Raw genomic sequence first — 19,475 nt, 5'->3', positions numbered from 1 at the left:
TCTCTCTCTCTCTCTCTCTCTCTCTCCCTCTCTCTCTCTTGTCTTCCTTTCTCCCTATCTCTTGTTTCTACGTCCAACCTGGTTATAGAGGAAAGTCTCCTGTTTACATGCTTTTGTAATAATCTATTGTATAACAGACTGAAATTTGAAATTGTTACCACTTTTTCATTTTCTTCTACAGATGACAGAATTGAAGGCATCTCAGTACACAGCAGAACAAGAGTTGAGAACAAAAATGAAAGGACAGATTCGAGAACAGGAGTCAAAGATTGAGCTCTTACAGAAGAAAATCAAGGATCAAGGAAGGGAAATTGCTCAACTGAACAAGGGTAAGAAGCCGACAAGTGGGAAGGCAGGGAACAAGGGGGTGGTTAGTACGGGTGGTGGGGAAAATGCCAGTAATAGTGGTGGTGGTGGTGGTGGTGGTAGTGCCACTGGTGGAGGCGGGGGAGCCTCCTCAGCCTCGGCAACTGATGGAGGATCTTCAGGAACGGACAGTCCATCAGTAGGTTGATAATAAATCTGACAGACAGAGAGTAGGGTGAAGTTGGTAAGATTAGTTTGCCCTTTATCATTTGAAGATGACTACTTCAGAAAGTGATATCAACAAATTTGTCTCACTAGATAGCCTTGACCATTCTAGGACTTTTGCATAGAATGTGATTCATGTGGATGACTACTGACAGATACACTGAATTCATGTATTGAACCTATGCTAATATAAATGGTAATATTTAGCATAGTTTTAAAGTGATTTCACAGAGAGGTAGTCACACAAAGCAGCTCTGAAATTATTTATATCCAGTCACATTGAACAGCCCTTTTAAGTTGACTTCAATTGGTCATACATAAGGGAAAGATGTTATGTGGTGACTTAGCTGCAACTGTACAAACGTCAACATGTCCACTAATGTTAAGAAGATTTCTTTTTATGACAAACAATTGTTGTTTGCATTGCTTAGTTGACAATTCTTGAGTAGAATGGAGTAATAATTATGTAGATATTAATTACACTATTTAATGTAAATATATTGTACATAGTAATGATTTGGACATGAAGTCTTTTATGCTACTTAACCATTGTTCAGTTGATTACCTCAGGTTTTAGAGACTCGAACATTTTAATGCTGTAAATTAAGTCTGTTAGGAGGAAAACTTACAAAGGCACTCTTTCTGGTACAGCTGTATTGGATTGAGTTTGATATTTTTCTTTAAAAGAACTAAGACAATGGATGTATGGAACCGTGAAGGCATGGGTTGCTTTCTGAAAATGGCAACTTGGGCATTCTGAGATTTCATTTGTTCCAGAGCAAGCATACTCCAACCCTAGTTTAATAGGGATTCTTGTCATTAGTAACTGAGAGTGATGTCAGTTAAGTAACCAGAAGAGGATGAATAAAAAGTTCAACTGTGTAAAGAAAAAAGATAGGCTAGAATTTCTCGATAGAAAGCCATTATTGTCAGATGATCCACATTCTGTTAGGACAGTAGAACTGTTTATGACAGGAGGCCTTCCATGGTTGATGGTATGGCTCTTAGCATGTTGGAGCTCTTTCTAGTGAGGGCTTCAGTAGATGTCTTGAGGTAGCATGATTATCCTCATGGAAATGATTGCTGTGACAATTGTGTATTGATCTAATGAAGACAGGTTGATTGTACCTTGGAGCTATTTTACTCTTCTGGCATTGTATAAATTGACAGGCAATGGACAAGGGCTCATGTGGAACATGTGTGGTTACCAGAAAGAAGTTATTTGATAAGCAAGGTTAGAGAATTTCTTTAGACTATTATTTTGTCTCCATCAGAGAGGATTTTTAGAAATGTGAAGTATGTTTGATTGTATTTGAATATCTATTTTTATACACATTATCGTGATACTCAGCTATGCTAAGTAAGGTAAGGAAATGAGATGAAGTGATAGTGTTATTGGATGAGCCTTCTTAGTGTCTGCTTGTCAGGGTTAAGTTGCAGTTGACAAAACAAGATACTGAGGACCATTTTAGCAAGCCTTACACTTATTTGCAGCCATAATGGTGTTGTATGGATGTAAAGCTTGTTAGCATGTATCTGTTGCCAAATAGGAAATGGGTGGTGATTTGTTTTATTTAATTTAAAAATTATGTCGTAAAAAAGAAATTCTGAATTGATGCAGAGTTGATCAGTATAAAGCAGTTGCAGTTCTGACAAAGGAATGTATTTGTGGCTTGATCATCTAGTTTGTTTTTTTGGCTCTGATGCATCCCATTCTCTCATTCCCTTCTTTATCTGTATTGTTCATTTTGCTTCCGGCCTCCTTACAGCCCATGTAAAAATGTTGACTTATATCCTATGCTGCAACCCCATGTGTGTGTGTATGTATATATATATATATGTATGTATGTATGTATATTCATGCACACACACATATGCTTACACATAAACACATACACAAAGGGCAGCGACCAAGATTATCCCAAATTTCAATGATAAGACATAAGGAGAGAGTCAGAAAACTGGGACTCCATATTGGAGAAGCAAAGAGAGGTGATACAATAATGATATTTAAATCAGGAAAAGAAAAAAATGACAGGCAGGACCTGCTTGTAGGGAATGAAAGAGCAGCAAGAATTCATAGTAAAATAATGAAAAAGTAAGATAGCTTAAAATACATTAGGAAGCACAGCTTTCCACATACAGAGACACACACACACATGAGAAACTTTAATTGCAAAGAAATATGTTGGGAAGGGATGACAGTGAAAGGTGGAGATGATCAATGGGGAAATGTATTACTCAGTATAACTATAGAACATACAATGACACAGTGGATAAAAGAAAACACTAGATTTAGAAATAATGAAGAATCGTTGAGACTAGATTTATTATGTCAGAACCTGAAATAGTAGACAAAAATGAATACAAGACACCAATAGGAAAGGGTGACCTCATACTACTCCAGTTAGAATTAAAAGAGGAAATATAAAGAGAAATGAGAAACACAGAAAGGGAAGGTTGGTGTATAGTAAAATAGACCTAGAGAATGGATGTATGGAACAAACTGGATGAAATGATAGTGTGTGCAAAAACTATACACAAATTTAAGAACAATTTAGATACTGCAAGATACAGAGACAGGACATCATAACCATAGCTCCCCTCCCATAGGATACAGCTAGGTAAATACATAAACACACATATTTATCATCACTGGACCACTAAGGAAAAGAAAATTGGTGTTATGTTGTAATGGCCTTTTTGTCAGAATACTAATAACAGCAAATGTTGCCTAAGAGTTTCACTGACTGGAAACCCAAAGCAACAGTCCTCAGGCCTTTCCATAGATCTCTGTGGGAAGCAATGGTGAAATATTGTCTGCATTAGTTTGGGTCTGTCTCTGTGTCAACATCTGATAAGAGGAAAGATCTATTGCTGGACATGAGATCTCCTTTTATGAAAAAATAAAGGAAAGATAATCATAGCTCATAGAGAAGTTGGGTATGGTTGACTAAGTGTCAGTTCCCCAGAGCTGCACCCCCAGATAGAGATGAGGTTCTTGATGGGATTTAAAGACAAATGACAGGGAGATGATTCCTTCAGACATTTGTCTGGCAAGGAACACCATATTCTTATCATGGGTCCCTTGTTGCATGATATATGAGAAAGGTTGCAGAGGTTGTAAATCTGAAGGACGAGTCACTGTGATGAATGTAATTAAACAGAATGGCAGATTTAGTTTTCTTATTGATGTTCAGAAAAATGTTGTACTCTATGTAGAGGATTTTTTTATTGTGCTTGTGGCAGAGAAAAGTATCCGTTTAAAGCAATTTTGTATTTGAAATAGCAAGCTGTCATGCTTATAGAAACCTTTTAGATTGTGTCATTCTGCTGAATTAAAAAATTTATTTGCTTTTTATTCTGATTTTAGCATGTTTCAATATGTGCATAATGATACCCTGGCAGTATTTTTCTCCTTAGATTAATCAGTTTGGTAATTACTGTCTATCATTTTACTTAGTTTTATCATTTTCTCTCCAAATTGTAAAGATTCAGAAAATTATTATAAAAAAAAAATCATGTTTTTGGGGATGGTATAGGGATGATACACTGCATACAGTGATTACTATGAAGTGTTTGATATTCCAATCATTTATATGAATGTACCCAGTTAATGTATGATTAGTTTGTGTGCATAAATCTATGAGTATGTATATACATATATATATGTATGTATGTATATATGTATAACCAATTATGAGTACTTGTGATTTGCAAGATGTGCAGTAGAGACAATCATCTTCATGCTACAATTTTCAAAACCTATCAACTCCCTTACCCGCATCTGGAGGGTCAGTGATACTTGATTCTAGGCTCAGGATCTTTCTGACATTTGCAGCTGTATTACTTATACCTTTTTCACAAATGAAGAGTTATTGAATGGTGACTGCCTCCCACCTATTACTACTTTCATCTGGTGACATATAAATAATCCTGCACTAATGCAAAAAATAAATAAATAAATAAATTGAAAAAAATAACAGTACAAATGAAGAGTTAATGACTGGTTACTGCCTCCCACATATTACTACTTTCATCTGGTGACATATGAATAATCCTGCACTAATGCAAAAAAAAAAATAAAAAAAAATAAATAAGTAAATAAAAATTAATAGATAAATAAAAAAATTAAAAAATAACAGTACAAAGTTTCATCCCAGTTATCAAAAGAAGGGCCCAAGGACCATTGCCAGCAACAGTGAGTCTGTGGATTTCCAATGAAACTCAAGGCAGCAATATGTCAATCAATCTGTTGCCCATGGTCTCTTTTGCAGAAGACCCACTGCAACTATGTACATGTATGTGTGTGTGTGTGCATATATATATATATAATATATTGTTTAAGTCGACAGGGTTTTGGTAGCTGTTGATTTTCTTTTGTGTATTTTCAAGCTTTCTAACAAGGATTTGGCCATTTGGGGGGGTGGGCAAATATCCCCCCCCATGGCTGAATCCTTGTTAGAAAGCTTGAAAATACACAAAACACAAAAGAAAATCAGCAACTACCAAAATCAACTTTAATAACACATGCTAACAAGAGAACCTGCTCTCTTACTTTTCATATATATTTATATATATATATGAAGAGGAAAATGTAATATTGTTATGATAAGAGTATTAAAAATCCGCATACTGATAGAAAAACCCACTGCTGGAGATGAATGAAATATTAGAGCCTAGGACAGGGGGGGGGGGGCGGTGGATATGGCAACTCCTGGCACACTAGTGACTTTTTTTCTAGCGCGCAAAACCCAAAGCTCAGCTTGAAAAAGGAAAATATTTGATAACTCTTTAATTTCTTTTGTTTGACCATTGTTAACCATATACTGCACTAAGTAGCAAATTGGAGCCCACAAGGAGGTGAAGAGAAGGAGCCCATATTTGTATGTAGGCCTGTAATTTTACTATTTTGGCACACACACGGAACCCCTTCCATATGATGGTGCCGATGTCAGCATCATGAGGCACAGTGGGTATACGAGGATGCTAGCATCGGCATCTTAATTATGTTTATTTTGTAGTTATACCCAAGTGACCTCCATATTTTGTGAACAAGCTTGATTGCTTTTTCTATGGTTATCGGTTATCAACATTCAGGGTGAAAGAGAACTAATACAGCTGTAACTTTATATTTTATAATGTGTGTATTGTGGCGTATCATCAAATCATCATACTTCAGGCAGCCAATGCTGCACGCAAAAATTTGACTCGCATTGAAGAGGTTGAAAAGATTGCCCATCCCTGGCCTAGGAGTTCTGTATATTATGACCACTTACTACAGGTAGATCTGTTGGAGAATACTGCAGTTAAGGGTGACAATATACAGAACTAGTCTCATTGTTCATATATCTCAATATGTGGTGGTACTACCCATATATTCATGTATGAATGTGTGTGTGTGTGCATGCAATATCTGTAGTGCTTTTTGCCCACAAATAGGAGTGAGCATCTAAGCGATCACAGGTTATTTCATTCAGCTTCTAAAATCAAAAGATTAGAAAGGGTGGGTCTAATTTCCTCTTAATTGTATGGAATAGCTAAAATTAAGTGATAAAACCTTCAATGCCTCCTTGCTTTTCTCCTGAGACTTTAAAGTCCACATCCTTATTTGCCTTCCTCTCATCCCCAACTTGTTCCACCGCCTCCCCATCCGTCTCCTCTGCATACATATGTAAGTTATTATTGCCTTTCTCTCTCTCTCTCTCTCTCTCACTCTCACTCTCATTCTTGTTCCCTTTCTTTCTCTTTTGTTCTCTCTTTAGTTCTCTGTCTGTCTACATGCAGCAGCTTTCTCCGCTCACTGCAATGCTCTCCACTTTCCCAATACCCACATTCTACCATGGGATGTGACCACAACAAGCTTTTCTTTCTCCACATGAATTCCTTTCAAAGTAAGAAAAAAAAAGTATATATATCAACTCAGGAAGGGTAAAGGGCACCACAAAACACTTGACTCAGGATAGAACTATGCCTTCACAGTAGGACTATACCTTTACTGTGTATACTGTTTTTTTCTGCAGCAGGTTTTCCCTTGATGGAGGCACTTATTCCACCCATCTTTAGTGGGCAGGTTGGACTTGTTTTCATGCCCCTGTTTAGATGATAGTTATAATTGTTCCGTGTTTCATTGACTGGAAATTCGCATCCCATATTTGCAAATAACAGTCCTTGGGCCTTCCCATACATCTCTCTATTGTTTGGGTTGTATTTGTGTGGGTTTTTTCTTATGCTAGTAGGAGGATGAGTAGTTGCTGACTCTCAGCTCTCTTTCCGTGAAAAAATGGAGGGAAAAAGTAGTCAAAGTTGATAGATAAAGATACCTTGGGTCTGATCCAGCTACACTCCCAGATTGAGTTAAGAATGTTGACGAGACTTGAAGAGGAGCAGCAGGGAAAAGCTTCTGTCTAATGTCCATCTCACAGGACTGTCACAACCTTATGCCCATCTTTAGTCCTTGTGTGTTTAAAGAAAGTGAATTATCAGGATAAGTTGTAAAGCAAAGGTTGAAGAAAAAGTAGAGGGGAGGCTTAATCTCCAGTGCTAAAAGATTGTCATGTGCCTGGGCTGTTGGAAAACTTGTGTAATCAGAACCTTCATTTAATAGTTTTGGAGCAATCAGTATTTAGTGGGGAGTAAAGTCTAATGGTATGGGTTGATTAGGATGGGAATAGATGGAGTGATAAAAGTAGAGCAGTGTGGGTTTAGGAGAGGAAGAAGGTGCATAGATCAAGTTTACTTGGTAAAATAGATGTAAGAAGTATTTAGGAACAAGTAAGGATGTTTTATGGCCTTTCAGGACTTGGAAAAGATATAGGATTGAGTTAGCAGAGAAGCTTCATTCAGTGTTATAATTATATGGGATGGGATTTTTAATGAAAGTAGTCAAATGTTTAATGCTTGAGTAGTAGAGGACGTGTGAAAATCAGGGATGGTGAAAGTGAATGGTTAAAGGAAATTATGGGACTTGATCAAGGTTGTGCAATGTTGCCATGGTTGTTCAGCATATGTATGGATGGGACAGTAAGGAAGGTAAATCCAAGAGTGTATGGCAGAAGTTTGGAATTGATGAGTGAGAAAATAAGAATATGAGAACTGAACCAGTTGTTACTTATAGAGGACACTGTTCTTGTGACTGATTCTGGTTGGAAGGTTATGTAAGAGAAGAAACTTATGAATGAATGTTAGTTAAAGTAAACCAAAAGAAATGTTGATCAGCATTTAATCCCTTGAGCATGAGGTACTGCCTCAAACTGAATGAAATTGTGTGGAGCTGTTCTGAACTAATTATAAAGGTCGCCGCAAGATTGTCCAATAAGATAGAAGTGCTAGTAAACTACAAAACATAACCATGAAGGTGTCATTAATGAAGCCATACACTCTTTAGCATGAGGTCTTGTTCAAAGCTAAATGAAATTGTTATGCCTTGGTTAGAATAAAATTATAGTATATTATTTTCATCATAGCTAAATATATGCTGGTGGTATAATTGGAAGCATGGGAATTTCACATCTTAATCACAGGTTCAAGTCCTGCACCTCCTATTCCCCAACAGTGATTGTTACCTGGCCCAAAAGTCCCAAAAGCACATAGGGCAAAGGCGGCCACTTCAGTCGCAAGTATACACCTCACCTTCATTATTGCTAAAGCATTAACTAATGCAATTGTTTGCAGATTTACCGATTTGTGAGTTGCAATAGCTAATAAATTAATCATACATATACCAAGGGCTTTTTCCTCCTTACAAGGGAGGTAGCCAAAATCAAAAGGCATAATTCCACTCCCACCCATTTCATCCCCACCCACTCCACTCCCATTCACCACCCCTCCCTCCCTCTTTTCTTGGCTCCTCCTGGATGATGGGTCATCCCTGCATCTTGCCCATTGCCCTGGGTCAGAAGCAATGCAGCAAGACAGAGTACATCCACAGCAAGGCAATAACAACAATAACAAGACGCAGCTTGGCAGAGGTACAAGTCAGGGAGGGATTTAGCGGGTGTAAGATACTTGGTGCTCAATATGGCTAAAACATTTGCTTTGAGAGAAACAATAGTAGTAATAATAATGATGATGATGATGATAACACTATGTGTATTGGTATGAAGAAATATGACAAAAATACAATATTACTGTTTTTATGGTGGTCAAATTGTAGGATGTGATTGAAACCTATGATGCATCATGTACATTTTTACTTTATGATTGGACCATATTAACAAACACATTTTCATCATTATCATCATCATCACTCATTATTTCTCTTGAATGTGAAAGCTTTAAGCCTACTAAGCACTTGATACATTATATCTCCTTCCCCTTCCCTATTTGTACATACTATGCCACGTGTTCGGTGTGCTTTGTTTCGTAGGCAGTGTAATGCACCCACTCATTGCCCATAGTAATTAATTCATGTCAAGCAGTAGTATTATCACTCTTCTTTGTTTCTTTTATGCTTATCATAATCATAATTGTACATTCTGTGAAAATATTTGTTCAGGATCCTAATCTTATCCCAAACTACAAAAGACTGAAGAGTAATAAAAGTATAGGAAGGAATTGTATAATAAAACATTATATAGTGTATCCAGTACTCTTACTAGCCACAGAACAGCATTACTTTTTTGATTATGGATATGGGAGAGGGGGGTTATCAATGACCTCTCAAGAGTTCTTTGCAAAGGGTTTTGACCCTAAACCTTTGCAAGGTAAAGAACTGTCCACTTTCTATCGCCAAAATATATTTTACCACTTCTCCCATTAACTCATTTCCTTTAAATAATGTCAAAGAAATGATTCCCATCCTCCCGTGTATTTTAGTTTTGGGAGCTGGATGGATTTGGCAGATGATCTTCTATGTCAATGACCCTTCCACAAGGAATTCCACCATAGATGAAATTATACATGCGTATACTTTACACAAACATATACACAGAGACACACACTGCATGGGTTGGCCAATTATCTTCGTAATTTAGTAAATAGTAATAGTAACTGTTGCCTTGGGGTTTACTGACTGGAAACCCACATCCCAACAGTAGTCCCTGGGTACTCCCATAGACCTTTCTAGGAAAACATTGAACTGTTGTCTGTGCTTTATTAGTATGGATCTGTTTCTATATTGTTGATTAGCAGGGAGAGGTAGGGAAGAGGTTACCAGTTGTTGGCTCCATGTACGAAAAATGGAGGAAAGGTAGTTGAACTTCTTTGAGAGATATCTTGGGCCCAATACGAAGATAGGGTGAGGGTACGCGGGTTCGACAGGCAACAGGGAAATAACTCTTTGACATCCGTCCCAAAGAAATCACTTTCAGATACTATTGGTCCCAGATAGGATAGTAATGATAACTATTGCATCGACTTTCACTTCCTGGAAACCTGCAGCCCCAAGTAAGCCAGTGGCCCTCCTGCCTTCCCATAGATCTCTCTGGGAAGAAACTCTGACTGTTGTCATTGTTGTATTAGTGTGAGTCTCCTTCTCTCACCAGCTAGGAACAGAAAGTGGGCAGGTCTTGGTTGTCAGCTCTCCTCATGTGAAAAAAAAGGTGGAGGGGGAATGGTTCCAGTGGATGGGTAGAGTTTAAGCTCATTCCAGAGACCAAGTGCCAGGCCCTCAGGGTATCACCTTCAGGTAGAGATGAAGGTTTATGAAAAGAAACACTATGTGAGGGCAGGTCCTTTATTTGTATGATGTTTCTCATGTTATAGGTACTTGATGAAACTTTAAGAAACAAAATGTTATACTGATATAGATTCAGTTCCTCACTTAGTGTTTCTTTTGATAAACTTGTCAGCAACTGTCAATTGCATACAGAAATTTAAGCATTGATAAGTTTTGAAGATGAGCATCTGGGAAACTAGTTTCTGCCCAGTCATGTTGGTACTCCTCATTGGTCCTTTGAGAGGATAGTACATCCCTGGACAGAAAGGAAGACTAAAACCTGTCTTTTGCCTCACTGATGGTCTTTGGTGAACCACATAACAGAATTACTTTTTGAAATGTACAGTGAGTCCTCGTTATACAGTACATATGCGTTCCTGAAAACCTTACCGCAAATTGAAATTACCGTATACCGAACCCAAGTTTCGACTTATGGCAGACGTACCTTCTCCCTGCTCTTTCCTCTTCAAAATATCTAATTTTACCTCCAAAACACGAGCGGATACCGTATCTGTGAATTTTTCTTACCGTAAATAGAATCGAGGGTAGTAATTACCAAATACCGTAACTGTGAATTTACCGGATAAAGAATTACCATATAAGGAGGACTCACTGTATAGGATTCTATCCACAGACCTGTTCATTCACCAAAAAGAGAGGGAATGAGGATCCAAAAGAGTGCATGACGAGGAAAGAATTAGTACAAAACAGAGGGGAGTGGAGAAGACTCACAAGAGAGATTAGGGACGTGAGAGTACAAGTTAGATAAATGGAAATAAAGGAAGGATAGCTTCATAACAATACAAGGAAGTGATTATGTAGAGAGGAATAGAAATATAGGCTGAATTTTAGGAGATTTAATGCTTAGTTGAACTTGGTTGCAGATAGAAATGTGTTAGTCTTGTGAGTTTGTGTTTCATCTCTAGTATGAGAGGCAAGGAAATTCCCCTTCCCCACCTCTCTTTCCCTCTCCCTCATCTCCCTTCTTTCCCTTCTCTTCCCTCTCTTCCTTCTCTTCCTTCTCTCCCTCTCTACTCCCTTCTCCACCTTCTCTCCCTCTTCCCCCCTTTATCCACTGTTCTCCTTTCCTCACTCCCCTCCCTCTTTCTCTCCCTCCCTCCCACCCCATCTCTCTCTTACTCCCTCCCTCCCTTTCTCTCTCCTTCTTTCCCCCTCTTGCCCTCTCTCTCTCTCCCTCTCCCTCTCTCTCCCTCTCTCCTCTTTCTCTCCTCTCTCTCTCCTGTCTTTCTCACACTTCAACATAGGGAAGGGGTTGGAGATTCACTAATGATTAAGGACCTGTGACTCACTATGTGGAGAATGCTATAGCTGAAAAAATCAACTTCACAAATTTTATGTGTATGTGCGTGTGTGTATATATGTGCATGCATTATGTATGTAAATTATAATGATATATGGTTCTTGTATGTATTTGTATGTATATGTTTTTCATTCTCAAATAGTATGCACATGTATACATACACACAAACACACATGTATATACTGTATACATTGTACATTGATTTTATATTACTGCTCTATACTTAGTATATGTGCTTATATATATATATGGAATGTTTATATATATATGCATGTATATTATGTATTTGTATTTATGTACAAACATACTGATATACAGCATATTTTCATGCAAGAGAAATTCACTAGGCCAGACAACATTTTTCAACTTAGTTTTTCCTAGCATCCTCATTAAATGTGGAATGCATACTGAGTTGATAGGTGAAGGTAATGGGAATAGGCTAAATAGTATTGTGCTTAAGTATGGCATAGGGGAACCTGAGTAATGACTTGATAACATGTGATTAAGTATGACTTAAATTATTGTAAATTCTCTAAAGAGTATTATACTCTGGAGTTCAATGCCAAGCAATACTGTAAATGAAAATAAGAATTATTTGAGTCAATTGCACTTTGATATAGAATGATGTGATACTTGCACAAAGCAACATGTCAGTGTTGCTTAAGTTTGTGCAATAAACGAGAGCTGAAATATGGTGAATTCAGTAATAAAAAAAAAATCTCTTATGTAATCATTTGTGTTCTGTATTTATTTTAGTGTGTAAGTAGTTATCATGTATTATGTATTCTTAGTTTAAGAAATGATTTGTAATCAAGCTTTACATAATAAAAGCAAAAAGTTATATTTTTGTCTCCATTATGCCAGACTTCTTTAAGACGTGGGTTTGGTTTTAGCTAGTTAGCTAGCCGAAATACTTGTAATGAGCTTTGCATGTTTATGATTAATGCAAATGCAGCACTACACGAGGAGTGAACATTTTGTTATTTCAAACAGACCAACTCTATTCTGTTGCATCATATTTTGCAAGTCATATTGCAGTAAGGAATTCATTCTTTATTTTGATCAAAACAAAAAGTCTTGTGATAACACAAATTTCTTTGTTCATACGAAGTAAAGAACTTTTTGACTGGTTCAACATATTTGAAAGTAGTTTGACAGATAATACATTAAATTGTACAGCTGTAGTTAAATTTTCCATGAACCATCGTTTGCATGAAATTCTTGGAATGATTTTTGCCATTCTATTTGCTTTTTGCTTAGTTGTTTTGATTTGTATCTCCTGCATGAAGCTTGAAATGCTACTCATTTGAATTATTAGCCAGTCTCATTGGTCGATTGATCTACTCACGTGCCAAGGATGTTTCTTAAGACTTCCCAGGTATTTTTAGGAATATGACTGGGCTGTTGTGTTATTATAAAAACTTGAAATATGGTGACATGTCTTGGCATCAGAATGCCGTATGGTAGGATTACCCGTTTTACAAACTATTCAACGTAGGCCACAGGCCAGTATTCATACATGTTAAACCTTCATTTAGTAACATAAGTCATGGTCAGCTAGCAGATCCATCATTATATGGACGGATTACACTCCCCTACACAGCATCCAAGGTAGATGAAAAGGGCAGTCTTCAGCATCACCCTACAACCCCTACTCATATTTACACAAAATGGTTTCAAAGCCCATCATATCAAAACACTACTCATTAATTTTACACAGGGCACTAAATAGAATCAACCATAAACCACTACAGTGCACTACTTTTGAGAACAGACAAGTAAGATATTTGGCAATCCCAAGATTGCTCCTCATAAAAAGCACTCCCAAGACTTGTTCCCAAAGTCACTCCTCATGATTCTCTCAGACATAAGCACAACCAAGAAATCCTTCCCATGACAAGCAAGAACACGAACTGGCACAACTGAATTCAAGCCACCACCTAGCATTGAAATAGACCCACACAGAATAATACTGGCCACAGAATCAAATTGCCACAGTTGTAATTGCCACACAGAAGACACGGACCACCTTAAACTGCACTGCTCTACTCTTGCCTCAACCAGACAACACAGTATCTCTTCATTAAGCGACTTATGGACCAATCTGATAGCTGTCCCCATATCCTGGGAGTTGTGGACCTCTTGCAGGATAAACATGGGGCAATGGATTGAGTTGGTCATCATGGACTTAATATTTGACATCACTGCACAGAAACACTCCACCATGACTTATAAACAGTCTCATTCTGGCAGTCTTAATCATCTTTAGTAGGTTGTTGTTTTCTTCCCTGGTTTATGATAAGAATTGCATCACTTTTAGGCAGTTTCCTGGACCAGTACAACTGCCTTGTATTGATTTCTGTTGAACAGTTCATTTAAGACCTTCCACAGCTTGGTTCCCAGCAATTAAGAAAACAAATGTAAATGCCTTACAAATTATACAAAATAAAGTATTGAAAATAATAACTGGATGCATCAAAATAATCCCAATAGAGCACCTACACACAGAAACCAAAATCCTCCCAAATCAGTCAAACTGTTCCTACAGATCTCTTTTGTAGGACAGTTCCTAGGCTATGGCCACTGGACAGGCCCATAATTCCCTCAGGGAAGAAATACTGTGTTGTTATTAAGGGATTGTTAGTGTGGAGCATTGTAGAATGAGGTCTTCAGTTTCTATTGTGTGGTGGTTACATTTATGGTGGTTTGATTTTTATTCCCTTGCCAGGTCTATTCTGTCTTGATACTGTTTATCTTGGATGATGTCTGGAACACAAGCATGTCAGTGTGGTTTGTACTTCTTTGAACCAAGATTTTTCTGTGGGGCCAATGTCAGAGGGAGGTTTGGAGTTAGGGAAGTTTTGAACTTCTTGGTCTCTTTTGAAGAGCTTTAATGATTTGAGTGTGAATGTGTTTTTCCATGGAAGTTGTGGTGTAGTACTGATGGTTGGTTATTGTCAGTATCAAATGTCACGTGTATTTCTTCCACTATCTCTCTGAATTCCCTCTTCACCATGTCTCACTCAGTCATATATTCTGTACCGTGTTTCTTCATTTTATAATTCCGTCTTTGTATCAACACTGAAGATGTAATTATACGAAAGCGCTCTGCTTTGTTAGTTTACTTTTCCTAGTGGTTACTTATGCATATATATACATATACAGGGATTTCTCAATTTATTCATGTTTAGAATATGCACTTTTGGAATAACCCGATGTAGAAAATCAAGTAAACAATAGTAAAACTTAACTGTTCATTTTATGCAATTTTTACATTACGCAATCCCTTCAGAAATGTATCCCTTGCATAAATCAAGAAATCCCTGTGTATTTACCTAGTGTATATATATATACATGTATGTGTGTATTTACCTAGTTGTATCTTATGGGAAGGGGAGCAATGCTCGTGGTGTCCCGTCTTTGTATCTTGCAGTGTCTAGTTTGCTCTTAAATTTGTGTGGCTTTTGCACTCATTATTGTTTTGTCCAGTTTGTTCCAGATGTCTACAACTCTGTGTGGATTTTTTTTTTTTTTTTTTTTTTTCTTCTTCCCATGTCTTTTCTATAACTATCATTTTTGAGTTTTTTTCTTGTTCCCTTGTGTTTCTTGTCCCAATTTAGTAAGTCCTCTCTATCAAGGACTTCAGTGGGTTTCATGATTCTGTAGATGGTCAGTAGGTCTCCTCTTTCTATTCTTTGTTCCAAAGTTGGTAATTTCAATTTAGCCAGTCTCTCCTCGTATGACAGGTTTGAAAGTGCTGCGGCCATTTTTGTGGTTGCTCTCTGGATTCTTTCAATTTTCTTTATATTCTTTTTGGTACTGGGTGACCATAGTGTCGCAGCATACTCCAGTCTAGGCCTTATTAGTGTAACTGATATTTTTTTTACCATTTCTTTGTCTAGATATGTAAAAACCACCTTTATTGATCTTAGCAAGTTGTAGGATTCTCTGACAATTTTGTTTATTTGTTTATCAGAGGACAAGTCACTTGAGATAATTACTCCCAGGTCTTTTTCAGATCCCACCCTCTTCACTTCCTTTGTTCCAATTATATATTGTCCTGATATTCTTTTTTTATTTTTTTCTGAACTCCATTATGCTACATTTCTTAATATTGAAGTCAACTTCCCACTTCTGACTCCATTTCCAAACCTTGTTAGGTCTCTCTGTAGTGATTCACAATCCATTTCAGTTTTGACTTTCCTCAACAGTGTAGCATCATCTGCAAAGAAGCTCGTGTAACATTCCACATCTTCATCCATGTCATTAACATAAACAGAGAACATTATTGGAGCCAATACTGATCCCTGTGGAACTCCACTAATTACCTCCTCCCAACCTGAACACTTTTCTTTGAGCACTATAATTTTTCTACCATGCAAGAAATCCTCCATCCAGTTCAGTAGGTTACCTTGTATCCCTTCTATGCTCTCCAATTTTTTTTAAATAATTTTTTGTGTGGTACTTTGTCAAAGGCTTTTTGTAAGTCTAGGAAAGCACAATCAGCCCATCCATCCCACTCTTGTATCATATCTATTAATCTTGAGTAGAAACAGATTAAATTTGTAGCACATGATCTTCCCTGTCAGAATCCAAAGTGTCTCAAATTTATTATATTGTTTTCTTCCAGGTGTTTTATCCATCTATTCTTGATCATTTTTTCTTAAATTTTGCCTACAGTGCTTGTAAGGGTTTGTTGGTTCTCCTTTGTTTCCTCCTTTATATACATTAATTCAATGTTGGCATTTTTCCAGTCTTTTGGTATTTTTTCTTCTTTGAGTGAGCAACTTATTATGTATATTTTCTCCATTAGTTCTCTACATTCTTTTAGTATCCAATTTGCAATTCCGTGTGGGCTATGTGATTTCCTAATGTCAAGGTTTGTTAATTGATCTATTATTTCTTTTTGTTATTGTTATTTCCCAGCTCAGATAAGAGGGAGGGTGGAGGGGTGTGGAGTGTATTCAGGGATGAAATGGGTGGAAATTATTTTATGCCTTTCCCTTATTGGCTACCTCCCTTGTAAGGGGGAAAAAGCCTTGGTATATGTATGTATGTATTTCCCTCTTGGGTGGGAGATCACACTTCACTTCCTTCATCCCAGTGCTGTACTTTATCTCTATTGAGGAAGGGTGGGAGGGGTGTGGAGTGTATTTAGGGATGAAATGGGTGGGAGTGTTTTTATGCCTTTCCCTTTTTGGCTACCTCCCTTGGAAGGGGGAAAATGCCTTGGTATATGTATGTATGTATGTATATTTCCTTGGTGTAGTTTCACCATTTCCTGTTTATTTTTAAATTTACCATTCACATATCTATAGAATAGTTTGGATTGATCTTTACATTTTTCTATTATGTCTTTCTCAGTTTATTTTTTCTTCTGTGCACTTTTACATTTTCATTTCTATTGTTGATATATTTTTGCCATTTTCCAGGTTTTTTAGCTTTTCTCCATCTTTTCCAAGCTTTATCTCTTCTATCACCTCACTCCATCTTCTGTTGAACCAGCACTTAATGTACACCTTCCCTTGTTTCTGTCTTGGTACGTATTTATTCACTCCTTCATTACAGATTTCCATCAAGATTGTCCATTTCTCTTCCACTTTTGTCTCTTCAATGTAGAATTTTTCCCAATTTGCATTTTGTGTATTTACCTAGTTGTATTATACAGGAAAGGGAGGTATGTTCATAGTGACCCATCTTTGTATCTCAACATCTAATTTGTTCTTAAATTCTTCTATGGTTTTTGCACACACCATTGTTTCATCTAATTTGTTCCAGACATCCACCACTCTGTGTGGAAAACTATATTTTTCAGATCTCTTCTATAACTATCCTTTTTTAGTTTCTTTTATGTCCTCTTGTTTTTCTTTTATCCCACTTTAACAAGTCTTCTCTGTCAAGGACTTCCATGCCTTTCATGATTCTGTAAATGGCCAATAGATCTCCTCTTTCTCTTCTTTGTTCCAGGGTCGGTAGTTCCACTTTAGACAATCTTTGTTCATATGTCAATTTTGAAAGTGGTAGTACCATCTCTGTTGTTGCTTTTTGGATTCTTTCTAATTTCTTTATATTCTTTTTTGTGTTGTGTATTTACTTACCTAGTTGTATTATACGAGAAGGGAGCTATGCTCGTAGTGACCCATCTTTGTATCTTTCAGCATCAAGTTTGTTCTTAAATTCTTGAATAGTATTTGCACACACTGTTGCCTCATCTAATTTATTCCAGATATCCACCACTCTGTGTGGGAAGCTATTCTTTTTCAGATCTCTTCTATAACTATCCGTTTTGAGTTTCTTTTCATGCCCTCTTGTTTTTCTCTTGTCCCACTTTAATAAGTCATCTCTAGGGGCTTCCATTCCTTTCATAATTCTGTAACTAGTCAGTAGATCTCCTCTTTCTCTTCTTTGTTCCAGGGTTGGTAGTTCCAGTTTGGGCAATCTTTGTTCGTATGTCATTTTGAAGAGTGTTAGTGGCATCTTTGTTGTTGCTCTTTGTATTCTTTCGAATTTCTTTATATTCTTTTTAGTACTGGGTGTCCATAGTGTCACAGCATACATCTAGGTCTTATCAGTGTTACTAATATTTTCTTTACCATTTCCTCATTCATATAGTCAAAAGCCACTTTCATCGACCTTAGTAAATTAAAGGTTTCTCTGACTATTTCATTGATATGCTTGTCTAGTGACATGTCTTGGCTGATAATTACTCCTAGGTCCCTTTCTGAGCTTATTGTTTTTACTTTTTCACCAATTTTATACTTCTCAGTATTCTATTTTTACTTTTTTCCAAACACTATTATACTACATTTCTTGATGTTAACCTGATGAGGACCACAATGGAAATAAGCGTACATGCTTTTTGTGTTATCCTCGGCAATTTACATTTATTATTTCGAACTATGTGTTCTTGTCATTATTTGCACTTCATGTATATTGATTCATTGCCAAATAAAGTCTATCTATCTATCTATCTACCGTGATCGATTTGTAAAGTTGGCAAGAGTAACGGCCAGCTTGGTTCTTCGTGATGCCGAACGGGGGTGCATGAGGAGCGAAGACGAACGGGGAGGAACGGGTTAAAGTTCACTTCCTACTTTTGACTTCATTTCCAGATTTTATCTAGGTCTTTCTGTAGTGATTCACAATCTTCCTCTACTTTTTTTTTATTTTTTATTTTTTAATCATCTGCAAAGAAGTTCTTATAACATTCCACACCCTCATCCATGTCATTTAAATATATGGCAAACATGATCAGAGCCAATACTAGACCTTACAGGACACCACTTATCATTTCCTCCAAGGTCAAGTATTTGTCTCTAATTACTATCCTCATTTTTCTCCCAGTCAAGTCTTCCATCCATTCCAATAACTTTCCTTTAATAATACCTATTGATTCCATTTTTCTTGATAGTCTTTTGTGTGGTACTTTATCAAATGCTTTTTATAGGTCTAGAAAAGCACAATCCACCCATCCATCCCTTGTATTATTTCTATTAGTCTCAAGTAGAAGCAAATCAAGTTTGTGGCACATGATCTTCCTTGTCTAAATCCAAATTGTGTTGAATTCAGTATATTTTTTTCTTCCAGATGTTTAACCCATCTACTGTTTATATCTTTTTCACATATTTTTGCTATTGTGCTTGTAAGGGAGACTGGTCTGTAGTTACTTGGATTTTCCTTGTCCCCTCCTTTATATATTGGTACAATATTTGCATTTTTCCAGTCCTGTGGGACCTTTCTTTCTTTAAATGAATAGTCAATTATCTTGTATATTTTGTCTGTGAACTCATGCACTCTTTTAATATCCAATTTGTAATTCCATCCAGACCATGTGATTTTCTGATATCAAGGTTTTTTTATTTGGTCTCTAATTTCCTTCTATGTCGCAGTTATTTCTTTCATTGGGGGAGTTATCATCCTGTATTTCCTCCCAGTTTTTGAACTTTCAATTGTGAATACAGATTT

At 36.9% G+C, this 19,475-nt stretch overlaps 1 protein-coding gene across 2 annotated transcripts in view; it reads left to right on the top strand.

The window, feature by feature from the left end:
* The window catches only part of LOC143028408 (protein FAM76A-like), a 74,504-nt gene extending 62,153 nt beyond the window's left edge, over window positions 1–12,351 (top strand). For both annotated transcript variants that reach the window (XM_076190441.1, XM_076190440.1), the window contains exon 7: window positions 182–12,351. In XM_076190441.1, coding sequence (XP_076046556.1) covers window positions 182–514 — 333 coding nt within the window. In that variant the 3' untranslated portion in view covers window positions 515–12,351. The remainder of the gene's footprint in view (window positions 1–181) is intronic.
* Window positions 12,352–19,475: the final 7,124 nt, after the last annotated feature.

Source organism: Oratosquilla oratoria, chromosome 9 (assembly GCF_046742065.1).
Source record: "Oratosquilla oratoria isolate Oo_2021 chromosome 9, ASM4674206v1, whole genome shotgun sequence".
NCBI lineage: Eukaryota > Metazoa > Arthropoda > Malacostraca > Stomatopoda > Squillidae > Oratosquilla > Oratosquilla oratoria.
The sequence above is the reverse complement of the archived record's forward strand: the minus strand, read 5'-3'. Positions and strand labels throughout refer to the sequence as shown.